General features: G+C 41.5%; 1 protein-coding gene across 1 annotated transcript in view; it reads right to left on the bottom strand.

Annotated features, from left to right (window-relative positions):
• casq1b (calsequestrin 1b) overlaps positions 1–4774 on the bottom strand; it is a 40313-nt gene extending 35539 nt beyond the window's left edge. Inside the window, exon 1 of the mRNA XM_050067782.1 lies at positions 4337–4774. Within this exon, the coding sequence (XP_049923739.1) occupies positions 4337–4573 (237 nt within the window). The 5' untranslated portion in view covers positions 4574–4774. The remainder of the gene's footprint in view (positions 1–4336) is intronic.
• Between the last annotated feature and the right edge of the window lie 10873 nt (positions 4775–15647).

Below are 15647 nucleotides of genomic sequence, written 5' to 3'. Positions count from 1 at the left end.
CTATTTTATCCTGGATGCAAAGTGGTGTCATCATGCAGGTTTTGTGACACTGTGTACTGCATATTCACAATTCCTGACTTCTACTGGAGCACTAATAGTTTAACTTGCTATAACCCATCACAGCTGAGAGGATCCACAGGATTATTTTTCACAGACTAAGATGACTACCAGCTGGGGTCAAAGGTGACGTGTCAGACATATTTTAGGCGTGATAGGGTGACTCTTTCTATTACACAACCATTCTGAGTGGAAAGTTTCGATGAGGTTTTGCTCCCTGTCTTAGCTGTCACATCTCTGCTGTGTCTGCATTTCAGCCTTCTCGTCGCTCGTTTTAGACTTTCACTTTTAACCTAAACAAGTTTGCTGTCATGATTGGCAGGTTGCATGCATGGATGGGTTACTGAACGGGCCTACCAGGCACAAGCCCAGGGGTCAGAAGTGTCAGGGGCCCCCCTCGCCTTCACTTGCAAAATGTCACTTGAATTACTGTGACATGTGCCAACCTGGAAAAGACTCAAAATGACCTCAAAGAGACACAAAACCGCAAAGTTGGTGTGTCTTGCTCCTATGTAGGAGATATGGTGAGGCCTTTTCAGGCGAGGCTATGGTGAGGCCTCATTTGGCCATCACGACCCACTCATGGATCGCAGCCCATCAGTTGGAGGCACTTATGAAATGTAGGGTTTGGGCTTCCTCTCCCACTAAAGTTTGAGCATTAACACTCAGTGTCCTGCATTCTGGTAAATTGTTATGCACCAATACCCACCCCTACCGCTAACTTAGACCAGAGCGATGTAGGGGTAGGGTGGGCACAACATTTGCACAGCAACGCTGTTGGGTCAGGATGGCATTACTTGAGGTAATTGTGCAGCACTACTAGGAAGCTCCCACCAGACCTAGCTGGTGTACAGTGCAATGGAGACTGGAGAGTGGGCAGTGAATCGTATGTTTCTACATGTTAAAACTGAAGAGTAGAAAAATTTAAATGTAGACCGACATTTGTAACTAGTCAAAAAATATTATCAGGGGTTAAACACTTCATGGTTAACCACTGTCATAATTGGCTTTGCTGCTTAAATAAATGCAGCAAACCATCTGACATCATGTATTAATGAATAACCAATGCACAGTATGCTGTCTGAAAGCAGAAGCACACCCTATCATACGTATGGCTTCAAACAATGGTTTGATTCCCTGAGCTCTGCACGTTAATAATTTATACTTCCTGATTCATAGGTGGTAATGACCAGCTATTTTAAGCATCCCCTCTGAGCACCTCCAATGCTCTTTCTCGATTGGCTGTATGGTCATAACTGGCAGGAAGTCAGTAACAGAGTAACAGTCCAGCGGGGACCTGCTCCAGTAAGAATCTCTCTCTCAAGCCAAGAAGCACAACTTGGCAGCAGTGATAGGAAATTGATCAGATCCAGTGACTTGGGTGTGTAAATGATGGTTTAGGACTCCAGCCTGCACCCAGAGGGGTGTGTAGTAATACCAAACAGAACAGTGCGTGTTGCCTGAGAGAGCTGACGGAGCAGTGGGAGCAGTAGTTGAGGTGAGATATGGCCCTAAACTCTCTGTCTGTCCCAGGAGGGCTTTTAGCCTCTTGCTAAGCATGCAGAGCTGTCCCGGGCTATTTACAGAGGTGACTTATGCAGGCTAGTGTAAGGTACACTGTGCCTCTGTAAGAAGACACTGCTGCTCTGACAGGCGGAGGATTTCTGGGGTGAATACAGCGGCTGACAGTGGGGCCCAGGTGCATCGACTGTGGGCTGGTTAGATTTATTTATCCAGTAAGAGTTTTCAGAACATGCAAACTCTTTTTCTTCTGCCAGCTAATTAGCAGCACCACTGGAGTAAATTAAGAGTTAGTGCCTGGCTTAAAGGCACCTCAGCGGTATCTGCTGAAGGATGGAAGACTTGTTTATTTGCCCTGTGTGATCTGCAGACCTGATGGTCACTAGCCTCCTCTCTATTTACTAAAGCCCAGTTCAGAGCAAAGATTTGCAACAAGACAAAACCATCTCAGAACGTTGCAGAGAAAAGTTAGTAGTAGTAGTCTGAGCTCGACTCAAGCAGGCTGATGGTGTCACCTGCAACTCCACTGGTTTGAAAGCATATAACACATCACCTGTTTCAACAGATAATCAGCTTGTAGTTAAGTCCGCCAATCAGGTCAAAATGACCACAGGTAGGTGCTCCGTCCCTGAAGAGCCCTCTGTTTCTGTCCTAACGGTGTGCCGGTGTCGGACCGTGGGTCACTGCTGCTGTTCGCTTTATATGTTAGTATATTATTGTAGCATATTTATAATGAATAAAGTTCATCTGATGCATGTTTTCTTTCTGTTTCTCGCCCTGTTATCACTACTACAAATGCAACTGTAGCAAGTATCTTATCATCACTATCCTCATTCATATTGTAAGAAGCTACAAATTATATTTAGCCACAAAATAAGCATGAAAAGCTGGAAATCAGAATGGAAGCACAGAGAGTTGTTGCATAGAGATGATACACAGTCTCATCTAGTTGCATTGATGTGAACCTGCAGGTTTTAAGAATGTTGCTGAACAGCGCATTTCAAGTAGTTGCCTGTTTCAACTCGTGTCGTCATGAATCTTTGGTGTGAACTGAACCTCTGGTTAACAGCCAGTTAAACTGAGCTGTAAATATGATGCATCATTATGTACAGTCAGAATCATCGATAACACGCTGACAAAATACGAAATAGTCAAGATCCTGGTCTTTTGTTCATTGTAGAGATGGACCGACATGACAAATGTAGGACTATTTCTACTGTATACTATAGGTTGACAAATAAGGGCCATCATGTGACATAAGCCTTGATTCTATAAAGCAAACTTTTAGATGGCATTTAAATATGGTGTAATATTTGACCAATGGAAAGCAAGTAGCCAATCAAAGATAGCATTTATGCAAATAGACTCTTTGGTTAGCAAGGATTGGCTTTGTCTTAACTACTGTGAGTTGCTGATTGAATGCTTTGTAGGTGAAGGACTTGCATAATAGGAGGGATGGGATTGTCATTTGACTTTAGGTTTGACTTTTGTCCAATCCAGTAATTTAGTGGGAAACCATAAAGCTCTCAGATAGCAGATGAAAAGATATGGGAGGCTCTTGCCTGGCATTTTATTGGTTCTCACCATACAGACACTACAGTAGCTATATGAACTAATGAGCTGACCGGTTGGGTACCAAACTCTACTTTTAAGGGTGCCAGCAGAATTACATTGGTATTACCTAGTACTGATTCACATGAAATAAAGCACACCTGGGTCAGGAAAACAAGTTCAGACAGACAGTTCCCAGAGCTGCCGGTTTCAGAAAAGAGGCAGAAGTGCTGCAAAGTGCCCAAACCTGGCAAGCTGTGCACAGAGCTCCATCTGCGTTCCAGTGAGATGTACAGTACTATGGCTGCAGCACCAGCAGTTTTGATCTATCTGTTCCATTTTCTTTACTATTGTATGTGCTATGTGTGATTAGAAAAGAGCAGAGAAGCACAATCGCTTTTTAACTGTAGCTTGTCCAAGAATTAAATTTTTGTTTTTGCAGAAAGAGTCTAGTACCATTGGGTACCAATGCCGAATTCAAGGTACTGGTATCAGTTCAAATGTGAGCAGTACCCAACCCTACTAACTGGACTAGTCTGATGCTTGAATTAAGTTAGGTCATACAAAGTGTTGTTCGATCACATCTAAAGGCAAAAGTGTTAATAGCTATTACAAATGGTCAAAGAGGCAAGACGTGATTTTGGACAGTCTCCCCCGAAAGGCATTCATAGTGCTGCACTCATTTGTAAACACAAAAAGTGACAGAACCAGTTGTGTGAAGAATTTAAAAAGAGAGCTTGAGAGAGAAGCCCTGCCTACACCTGGCAAAGTGAGCATGATTGTCCACAGTGTGGGTCTGTCTGTTTTCAAACTATTGGACGCAGCCCTCCCCCTCATCTTCTTGACATACACATTCCCAGTCAGTGCCTCCCTCCATCCTGTCGCTCCTGTCCCCACACTCTCCAACCTGCCTCCCACAGGTCAGCATCTATCCAGTCATACTTGGCAGGTTGCCACACCTGAAGGGTCTACGAATCCCTCAACTCAACCTGACCCCATGTTTTCCACCTTCTCCCTCACCTGTCAACAGCCGTAAACCCACTTATCTGAAACTCTACGTGCAAAAGCCATGACCCTGTCCAGGAATCCCCAACTGGAGCCAGAGTCTCCATGTGAAACCATTCCCTTCCTTCCCATCTTCCCACCGTGACCCTTCCCCCACATGGGATACAAATCCATCCACTGTCATGCTTTTGCGGAGACCCACCTCCAACGCCAGCTCCTCCATCTGAAGCTGCTTCATGGCGCTGCGGTTCCCATCCACATTTTTGTGGTAGTAGATCACCATCACGTCATACTTTTTCATGATGGACTTGTAGTTCTTGGCGTCGAGGTCATGGACACGGTCTTTGCCATCATACTCGGGGATCTCCAAGCCCTTCTCCCCCCAGGACAGGGTCCCCAAAGATAGACAGACCCCCAATAACACCCAGCCCCACTTCATGGCTATTGTCACCTGGTGGCCACAAGAACGCCTCTTCTCAGAGCCTTAAGTAGAAGGGGAAAAAACTCACTTTTGGTTAAAGCTGTCCCTAACGCAAGTTGGTGTCAAGTAGGGAGAGTTAGGAACAAACTCTGCTTCCTTTCCCCGCCGGCTAGAGAAGAGCAGGTTCAACAGTGACACCCTCCCTTTAAAAAAGAGATACACGTGGTTTTGCTGACGCCACTCGGGGGAGGGGCCCTTTTTGGGGACTCAAATCAGTATGTGAGTAAGTGAGACATTGATCCCACTCGCCCCTCACAAGCTAGAGGGGCTGCCAAAAAAGTAGGACAGGCAGTGAGAGGGGTGGGGGACTCCTGAGCAGTGGTCAGAAAAATAGCATGGGTGGTAACATGGGAGGAGCCGTGCTTGGGTCATACGGCCACCTGTTTGAAGCCATGGCTATGAAAAGGGACAGCGGTTGTGTTGGGTGTTTGGGGAGCGACAGATACCAGCTTAGTGTCTTGGAGGACTGAAGGTATGGATGGATGTACGATGAGAGGTTGAGGAAAGAAGAGCTCCAAGATGCCATTCCCATATTAAGTTTTGCAGAGGAGCTGGACTCTCGCTAAAAATAAGGCCTCTGTGGGACAACACTGTGGACAAGATGGCGTCCACGCAGAGGGTCAGAGGGTAGATGTGCTCTGTAGCCACAGACTGACAGACAAGAGTCATGACAAGAGTCACGCATGCACTTGATTTGTGCATCTAAACTTCTAGCTGGATGTGTGTTTTGTTAAAGTCACAGCTCATTTTCCACAATTTTAATTTATTATTATTATTTTCTCGTAGCTGAACTGATATGGTGTTGGCCAGTTTTGCCAAGGTAATAAATATGGATAGTTTACAGTCAGATAATGAAGTATTATGTTGTGCTTTTGTCCCAAAAAGTGTCCCAAAAATGTTAAAATATTAAGCAAGCAAGAAAAACTTTATTTATTTTGCACATTTAATTCTAAGTAGAAGAAAATGTGCTGCAACAAAGTGCGAGGTAGAAGTTGTGGGCACAAAACAAGCCAGCAACCGACCATAAAAGTGAATCACATCCATTAAAGTTAAGACTAAAACCTCATGAAATAATAATTATAATGGCAAACGCACTAATAAAAGATACAGAGACATGTGACTCAGAATTTATAAAAATGTGTTAAGATTAAACAAAATAAAAAAATTCTAAAAGCAGACCATTAAAAGAGGGTAAATTAGTATTAATAAAATAATTAAAAACAGAATAAAATAAGATAAATAGAGCAATGAAAGATAAAAACATGTGAGTAAAACCAAGAAGATATGATAAAATAATAAATAAACCAAAAAAACAGTAAAAGTAAAAGCACACTTGAGGTAAATCCAATAAAAAGTAATTTAGAAAATAAATTTAAAAAATTAAAAAAAAAAAAAAATAACACAAAATAAAAAAATATACATAAAATAAATTTCAAAAAAGATTAAACAAAATAAAATAAAACAAAATTAAGTGAAATAAAACAAAATAAGATAACACAAAATAAAAAAAATATATCAAATAGTAAAACAAAACAAAATAAAATAGAATAAAATTAAATAAAGATACTGTTGGGGCACTCCTAATGTCATCAGGTAACATGTTCCAGCAACCTGAAGCATAAAAGCTAGACACTTTTACTGGCATTCTTGCAGACCGGTGACCTGTTCCAGATCACCTTAAGGGTCAAGCTCACAGCTCACAAGCATCTCAGAGAGACATGTGGGTGCTTGACCATGTTAAGCCTTAAAAACAAGCCATACAATTCTCATTTTGCATATTTCCACTTGATCGTATTTTATATACACTCCTAAATAGATTTTGCTGTGCAGGTAGGCTAAAAAAAAGATACCTTAAAGGGAAACTTTGTCATTTTTAACCAGCTTTGTGTCATAACAACGTGGGGCGTATGTGCAAATGAAGTGGGGTAAACTTCCAGCTCAAATTCACTGGATATTGTAAAAGCTGGCTCCAGGGCTGTTGATTGGACTACAGATTGTACTTTGACGTGTCCATATGCCTGCCACCAAAGACACAAGGGGCCTCACAGATTTGCACATAAAAAACCTTGGTGCTAAAACCCTGCACCAGATTCATGAACCCTGCGGAAAACTCAGATTTGATCGTAGACACGGGCGTATGTTCATGAATGCCAATCAGTCGTAAAATGACAGCTTGCACCTACTAGTCAGCAATTAGCATACATTCCCGCCCATGAATAGCCAGTGAGCACCATATACGGAGGTGGTAATTACTATGCATAGGTGCATCCTGTCGACCTGCGGAGACGGGACAAAGAAAGAAAGAGGAAGAGAGAAAAACTTGTCCAACGCTGAGATTGAAGTTGAAGTAGGGGTGAGGAAAACATTTTATTTTCTTCTGGTATTAGTGGTGTGACAGGGACAGGTAAATCAAAGGCCTGGAGGGAGGTAACAGGTGTCATTAAAGTTCCCTGTCGTTCCATCCACACACAAAAACACAACAGCTACAGGAGGTTCCTCCCAATCACAGCTCTCTGCTTGCATCACAGGAGGAACCTCTCTGTCAGTTTGCCCTGAGCCTCGGCATTCTTTGTCTCTGTTGTGAAATTAAACCACTATTAAAACATCTTAATACAGGCAGTCTAATGTGGGCAATAACCCACCGTTAAGTTTAACAAAAATAAAATAACTCATTTGCGTTTTTAAGAACTCTAATCTGAAGCTTAAATCTGCTAAAAGTCGGCTAATTCAACTAAATGTGTCATTGAAGGAAGGCAATGCTGATAAATATTAACCAAAATTCTATTAGTGTATTGCTTATTTCTTACCTAAAATGTTTTCAGAAAGTGCACTGTTTGGCTGTAATATGAGAAATTGGGAACAGGAAGTAAATGCCATATTGTTTCCTGTATAAAATCGAAGCTGAAAGTAGTGAGATCAAGCGGTAATATTGAGCATTCATCTATTCATTTTCAACCGCTTATCCGAAGGCTGAGCAAAGCACCCCAGACATCCCTCTCCCCAGCAACACTTTCCAGCTCCTCCTGGGGGACCCCAAGGCGCTCCCAGGCCAGATGAGATATGTAATCCCTCCAGTGTGTTCTGGGTCTGCCAAGATTCAGTTACTTCCACCTAAAATGTTTTCAGAATGCTATTTTAGCTTACTGTTAACTGTAATTCAAGATAGTTCATTGCCAGCCAGCCAGCCAGCCCCCCGTGGAAAAATGGACAAGCTTGCCTTATGTCACCCACTAGCAGCTTCTCATAGTCGTATGTTTCCTGCCTCTTAAGCAAAAGCGAATGCCACAGTCATGCAGCACCAATTTCTAAAGTGTCTCTCTGCTGCAGAGACAGCCTAGTTTTATGAAAAGACCATCTTTCCAGCAGTGAAAAACTTCTTCAACAATAAATTCATTCTGAGCTTGAAGGTCCATGGTGCCCTGTGAGGTTTTCTTGTAAACAAACATTGCACGATGCAAACAAAACAGACCCACTCGTAGAAACAGAACACCACTTTGATTCTAAATGAAAATAGTCGGGATCGGTGCGCCGAGTCCTTGCAGATAAGAGTTTACTCAGTTGTCATGGAGATGGTTCACTTGTCATTACATGACCCAAATATGAGAGAATAAATGGAATAAAACCAACATCTCACATTCAGATACCTTTAGTGCAATTTTCAATTCTTGATTCTGTTTTTTACTTCAGAATCAAATCCATTAAATTACAAATAGAAGATGATAAAAAAAAGGACAAATATTAAAAACTGCTTGAATGTTCACTGTGGAGAAAACTGTAGTAAAAATATGGAAAATATTTGCTCTTATCGAGCTCTAATTGACCTTCTTCTAAGCTCCGCCCCGTTGTGATGGTCTGACAAGCTGTCAGAGTAAGCATGGAGCCCACAGTGATTCCAGAGAGAAGCAGACAGAGGGGTCTACAGTCTGTGTTTGAAGGATATATCCAGGATGTCAAACTGACTCAGCAGCAACAACAGGTTAAAAAGACAAAGATAGTTAGAAGCTAAAGCTTAACTATAGGCTACAGATCACAGTGTAAAAGTGAACCACTACATCACTGCTGATCGCCACACAAGACAATGAATATAAAGGGAAACTCTGCTGATATTTAACNAGGGAAGAAACGTATATCTTTTTCCAACCTCTCCAGGTAACAAGTATCATTAATACACGACGTGCCCCAGACACAACATTTAGCTCCAAATCCACAAAACCAGCCTGAAAATGAAGGAACTCTGAAACGATTGCGTTAGAGTCAATGGAGCACAGCTGTGTTGTTGTCGGACCTGGTCTGAGCCAGGATTGGCCAGCACTTAGCAAACGGTTAATTGACTGCTAGTTTCAATACACACTATATCAACCTGAGGCACCTGCCAATCATAAACAGAGGGTGCGTTCCAAATCCCATACTTTGCAGTTCACCAAGCTCGCCAGCGACGGAGGTCAAACCAGACAGTTTGACCGGACAGGTCAAACAATTAATATTCCTATAAACACTTATCTACTGGTCATCAGTCAACTGTATGCCCTGTCATCCATCACTGCGACTTCCGACAGTCGATGTGACGTATCGTCCGCTGTGCAGAGGATTGTGACCCAGAATAGACAGAAAAGCATGCTGGCTTGTATACTGCAAATCAGACCAGATGTAGAAGAACATCTTGGTACTTTTGGTATATTGCATTTGACATACTATGTACTGGGACATACTAAATCTTTTCCTGGCATACTATACAGCAGTGGTTCCGAACTGCTGGGTTGTGGATCCATTCTGAAAGGACCGCAAGTGACTCGCACAAGTGTCAAGTTTGTAAGAAGACTTTATTTTGAAATATAGTGAATTTCTACCATAAAGCTTTAATTTGAAGTGCTGTTTCCTGCTGTAGAGTGAGTGACTGATGGACAGCCACTTCACAGAGACAGTAAACTAGCACAATGACAGGGCCAAATGCTGTAGGACGCTGAATGTTTTGGACCTTAAACTAATGACGAAGGTGAAATCTTGGAAAACCACTGCCATATAGTGTGGTAGTATGGGGATTGGAACACACAGATTGTTTTAGCCTAAATCAGAGGCAGCAAACCACTGACTCACTGCTACAACACGACCATGAGCAATGCTGCCATCCCGTTATCTTATGAGTATATTTTTAAGAATCACATCAGTTTTCTGTGTTTGATTGATGGAAGAGGTATCCCACTATGTGTCACATAGAATTGTTCACACACCAGCGTTGTGTTTGTCATATTTCTGCACACTCATGCATGTGCGGTGTATTTTCAAGGATCTGATCTGAGCAGAGAAAAGACAGGAAACTCGGAATGAGAGAGGAAGACAGATGTAAGCAGAGAGACTCGGAGACAGTGCGAGATCGTGTCAGCTATTCGTTTACAATGAGAAAGGGGAGAGGGCGGCTATTAATATCAGTGTGTAACATGATCAGCCTTCTCCTGCTGGCATGGAGAGTCAGACAGTGTGTGTGCCTTTTTGGATGCCAGTGAGGGTGTGGGGGATCTGGGCACTGGTTGAAGGGTCTCTACTAGAGCATCCTGATAGTGTGAGAGATATAAAGAATATATTGTCTGCTTGTATATGCTCTGTGAAATTCTGGGATCCAGTAGAGGAAGTCAATAAATTGAGCATTGATGTGCTTATTTTTGAACTTAGTTAGCTGAGAGGTTGTGTAATAGTTTGATGAATTAGTTCTATAAAATAATGGTCAGCAAATGCTCAGTCTGTTTTAGAGGCCCGGCTGAAAACTGAAGGGGACAAAGACCTCAAAGTACGTCCTGGCATATACAGGACTAAGAGGTCGGAGTATAGCTGGGAGACAGACCATGAAGAGCCTTTAAAGTGATCAGTAATATGAGTCAAACTCCAAAAACATAGAATCCTACATTTCCCACGATGCTAAGGGCCGTTTCATAGTCGATGCAAAGGCACACAGACGCGAACACATTGGGACACATCGAGACACATTGGCCGCCATGATGCGTGCTTGCGTCTCAAAATGTGTTGTCCATTTTTTTTTATATGGGATGTGTGTAATACCTTGTGTTGCCAGCAGGGGTGATAATGCAAGCGACATACTTGAAATCAACCACTTCATGTTATTCACAGCAGAAGCAGGTATGAAATATGGCGGGTGAGGAGGAGAAACTTTGCGAACTTGTACGGGCACAGCCCCATTTATATGACAGTTCTAGTGCCCTGCACTTTAATAAAATAGCAGTACCAGCTAGCTACAGCAGTACTAGCTAGCCGGAATGTACCGGTGACTCTGCTACCCCCTGTTGTACGAGCAATGTATTGCATTTCAAGTGTCGCCCACGTTTGAGTTCAATGTGTTGACTATGAAAGTAAGTGTGTTGCTCGTGTCGCTTGCTCGCGTTGCGTGCGTCGTCTATGAAACGGCCCTAAGTTAGCATCTTCTGTCGGGCTCTCGCTGTCTGTTAAATGTTGTCTTTATTTATTTTCGACAAAGCCTCTCCACAGTCAAAGTACTACTCAGCCTTTAGCTCTTTTGCCTCAAATTCTGATCTTAATTCACTAATTCACTGAGAGAGTTCGTCTTTCATTTGCTTCAGCAGCTCCTTGAGGCTTTGTTCAAGGCTTTTATCAGCTGCCATCATGTCTGGTGTTTCATTTGTCCCACATGCGTTGTCTTTTGTCTTTGTTTTCTTGGATAGCTCTCGTGTAATCGCTCCTGAGCGCAGGTATACTGACAGTTGCAGATTGTTATTTCAAGAAAGAGTCCCTACAGAGATAGACTTTTTTGTCAAGGTGCTTTCAGACCTAGAGTTGTCTTGCTTTGGTCTGAATCAGGGACTAATTTTGTTACAAAGTTGCATAATTGCCTACAGTTGGTTCGTGTTCTCACGGCAGCATTTACAAGCGGACCAGATAAAATCCCTTGTGTGAGAAAACTGCTCTTGATTGGTCAGAATATACATGTGGGAAAAATCCAGGAAGTAAACAAAATGTTGAAGAAGAGTACACTTGCAAGATAAATGTGACACTTTCTAATGTCGAAATGGAGGGACAACTACGCAGGTTGATTTTAGCGCTGCTCATCGTGGACTATATTGCTGTCATTATTCATTTTAGTCAAACCATACAGTTTGAAAACGAGGCGCGGCTCCAACTAGAAAACAGTGAGCGCGTTTACATGCACACTAATAAACCGATCATTATCTGATTTCTGGAGTTACCTGATTATTCAAGTGGTCATGTAAACAGCATAATCCGATATCCGATTTTTCCCCAATAGTCAGATTATTCGGTGCATGTATGCCCTTTAATCTGGTTTCTTTCGGATTTTGCTATTTTATACTCCCACTCCACTACATTTTAGAGGGAAATATTGTACTTTCTACTCCACTANNGTGATTATTCCCAGTTATCTGATTATTGTGCGCATGTAACCGTGCTCAATGTTTTGATGCATTGGATGTGCTGAATGTGCATATTAAGGCAGTACAGGAGGAGGTGCACATTAATAATCCTCCAGGACTGTAACATGCTCATGTTTAACCCAGACAAAGTGTCATGTGACTACAGTTGGTTTGGATCCAGGTCGGAACACGTTCTCACCTCAAACGAACCGCACCAGAGTTCAACCGGACTGAGACCTTCTTGAAGAGGTGGTCTCAGTCCGGTTGTTTTGGTGTGCACCTGAGTGTGATTGCTGTGTTCACACCTGCCCAAATGAACCACACTTAATGGGGGAAACGAACTTGAGTGGGATTGAACTGAACCAAACCCCTAAAGAGTTACCAGAAACGGCCCCAAATCACCATGAGTAAACCCACCAGATGTCTTTTAAATAAATGCCAATTTCAGTGTATACAGAGTCAGCATATTTTCAAATCTAACTGGGGGAATTGAGGGTTTATTTCGACCAAACCAAAGTTGGTGATTGCTGAAGATTCTGTCAACTTTGAATAAAGAGTGTGTAGTGATTTTGGGGCTGTTTCAGGTTAAATAAAAATGATCTAACTCTGTTACTTTTACTGGACGTAAACAGACGTTGAACAATTGCCCAATTACATTACATTGCAGCCTGTTTCACTGCTGCTGGCTGCAGCTCTGTTGCTCAATTCTGGACCCATTTTAAAAAGTGTTCCCTCCTTTCAGCAACAAAAGACACAAAAATATGGCAAAATAGGGTCCAAGTTGAAAAATACAAAGGTCCCCCTTTAAACATGTATGTGTAGCTTAATTTATCTTCTATTTGATCTGACTCTTTTTAAAATCCTATTAATATATCTTTTTAATATTGCCATGTGTTTTTTTAATATGTTTTTAATGCCCTTTTTGAGACAGAATATATACATATGACATTGTCGGGCAGTGGGGAATAAGGGGATTTTACTAAGGGGAAACAGAAGGTTTTGTAGACAGTGTAGAGCCCACATTATACTTGATGCTTGCTTCATTAGTGTTGCATGTCTGTACAGTATGCCTCCAAAAAATAATTTCTTTCCCTTTTCAGCTGTCATAAAGTGCAAGAGTGATGTGGTGACAAGTTGACTGAAAGGTTTTCAGTTACACTTATCAACTCCGTATCAAATATTTTGAGAAGTCGCAGGCAGGAGCAGCTGCCGCCGCAGTAATAGCAGACAGCAGCGGGGTTCGGCATTTTCCAAAGACCCAATGGGGCGCATGCTGGCAAAGAGTGGAGGAGAACTGACACAGAGATCCAGCAGCGTACTACACATGTCCCTTTTTGTATTCAGCTTTGAACATTTGTCATCATGGAGACCTTTAAACAAGACTTTCACCTTTAAATATTAACAGAGCTGTGACCCATAGCAACGGTTCATTTAATTACCCTCCATACAAGCAGCATGTGTCTGTGTGTGTAGATGCATGTGTGACTGAGTGACCCCCCCCCCCCCCCCCCCAACTGTTGCACCTCTGAGGTATACAGCACCCTCCTCTGGCAGTTGCACTAATAAACCTCATTGCTCATTGCATTAGTAGAAGACCATCTTCTCCCTCTCCTCTTCTCCCCTCCTTCAATTTCTTTTCAAATTGTCTTGAGCAAGATGAGTAATAACAAGCATCCGTACGGTTTGTGCCGAGGTCATTAAATTGTGTTCATGAGCATGTGCTGTTGCTATGGCGACCGGAGGGTTGACTCAAACAACTCGCTTTATCAGATGAGAAGGCACAGCGTACGCTACTGCAAGGATATTTCATGTAGAGGGTCTGATGAAGTGAAAATGAAGCAAATTAAAGTAAATGAAGTCCATCTATCAGTCCCAATTAATGCAGATGCCTTTTTTTTTCATTTTAAAAGAATCCTTTAAATTTGTCATGCATATATTAAAAATGCAAATTAACCTATCAGACAATGAGCAATGAACAGGAATGGATGGGTTACTGAATGGGCATACCAGGTACAGACCCAGGGTCCTGAAGTGCTGGGCCCCTTAACACTTCAGGCACCTGCAAAATGTCACTCAGATTAACACAAAACAACACAAAAAGAGACTCAAAGTGACCACAAAGAGATCAAAAGGAGATACAACAAGACAAAACCACTACAAAGAAATGACCAAAAACGGTACAAACATACATCAAAGAGACACAAACATCTAAAGCAACCAAAAAAACACAAATATACCTCAAACAGACAGAAAATTGACCTTTAAAGAGACACAAAATGACAATAAAGACGTGCAAAGGAACTACAGAGACACAAAACCACTTAAGAGACACAAATGACCAAAAGATATTAATATATGAGACACAAAATAACCACAAAGACATGAGCTAGAACTGCAAAGAAAAACAAAACGACCAAAACAGGCACAAATATACGTCAAAGAGACACAAAATAACAACAAAGAGATGCAAAACAATTACAAAGAAACATAAAACAACCACAAGGACACACAGTATTACCACAAAATGAAACGAAACAACCACAAAGAGACACAAAGTGACCATAAAAGACAGATATACCTCAAAGAGACACAACCTTTAAAAAGATACAAAATGACAACAAAGACATGTAAAGGACATCTACAGATACACAAAGAGACACAAAATGATTTCAAACAGACACGAAATGATTTAAAAAAATACACAATTATTTAAAAGAGACACAAATTGACTTATAAAAGACACAAATATACCTCAGACACACAAACTGACCTTTAAAGAGACACAAAATGACAACAAAGACACGAAAAGGAACTACAAAGTGACACAAAGCAACTACAGAGACATAAAGAGACACAAAATGACGACCAAAAAAAGACACAAATATATCTCAAAGAGACACAAAATTACTACAAAGAGATGCAATGGCACTGCAAAGAAAAACAAAACGACTTCAAAGAGACCTCAAAGAGACACAAATTGACCTTTAAGAAGACACAAAATAACAACAAAGACATTCAAGGCAAATACAAAGAGACGCAAAACAGCTACGGAGACACAAACAGACACAAAATGTAGTCTAAGAGACACAAAAAGACCCAAAAAAAGACACAAACATCAAAGAGACAATGACCTTTAAAGAGATAGTAAACAACAACAACAAAGACATACAAAGGAAATACAAAGAGACACAAAATAACAAAAATAAATACCCAAATATTCTTCAAAGAAACAGAAAATGACTTTAAAGAGACACAAATCGACTACAAAGACACACAAGATTATCAAAACTTTCCCCACAAGTATCCCTCAAAGAGACAGAAAATTTAAAAAAAAATTGACACAAATTTACTTTTAAAGAGACACAAAATAACAACAAAGACATGCAAAGGAACTACAAAGAGACACAAAACGACTACAGAGACACAAAGAGACACAAAACAACTTCAAAGAGACAGAAATTTTTTTTAAAAATGACACAAATTTACTTTTAAAGAGACACAAAATAACAACATGAGGCCCGTTTCCACTGAAGAAGTTCCTGGTACTATTTGGGGGGCAGGAGCTACTACAGGAACGTCCTCTCGTTCGGCCCTCTCAACCGCCATGTCTCCACTGAGAGAGCGGAGTACGAGGAAGG

The sequence above is a fragment of the Epinephelus moara genome, chromosome 17 (genome assembly GCF_006386435.1).
Source record: "Epinephelus moara isolate mb chromosome 17, YSFRI_EMoa_1.0, whole genome shotgun sequence".
NCBI lineage: Eukaryota > Metazoa > Chordata > Actinopteri > Perciformes > Serranidae > Epinephelus > Epinephelus moara.
This window is presented reverse-complemented; position numbering and strand designations above follow the sequence as displayed.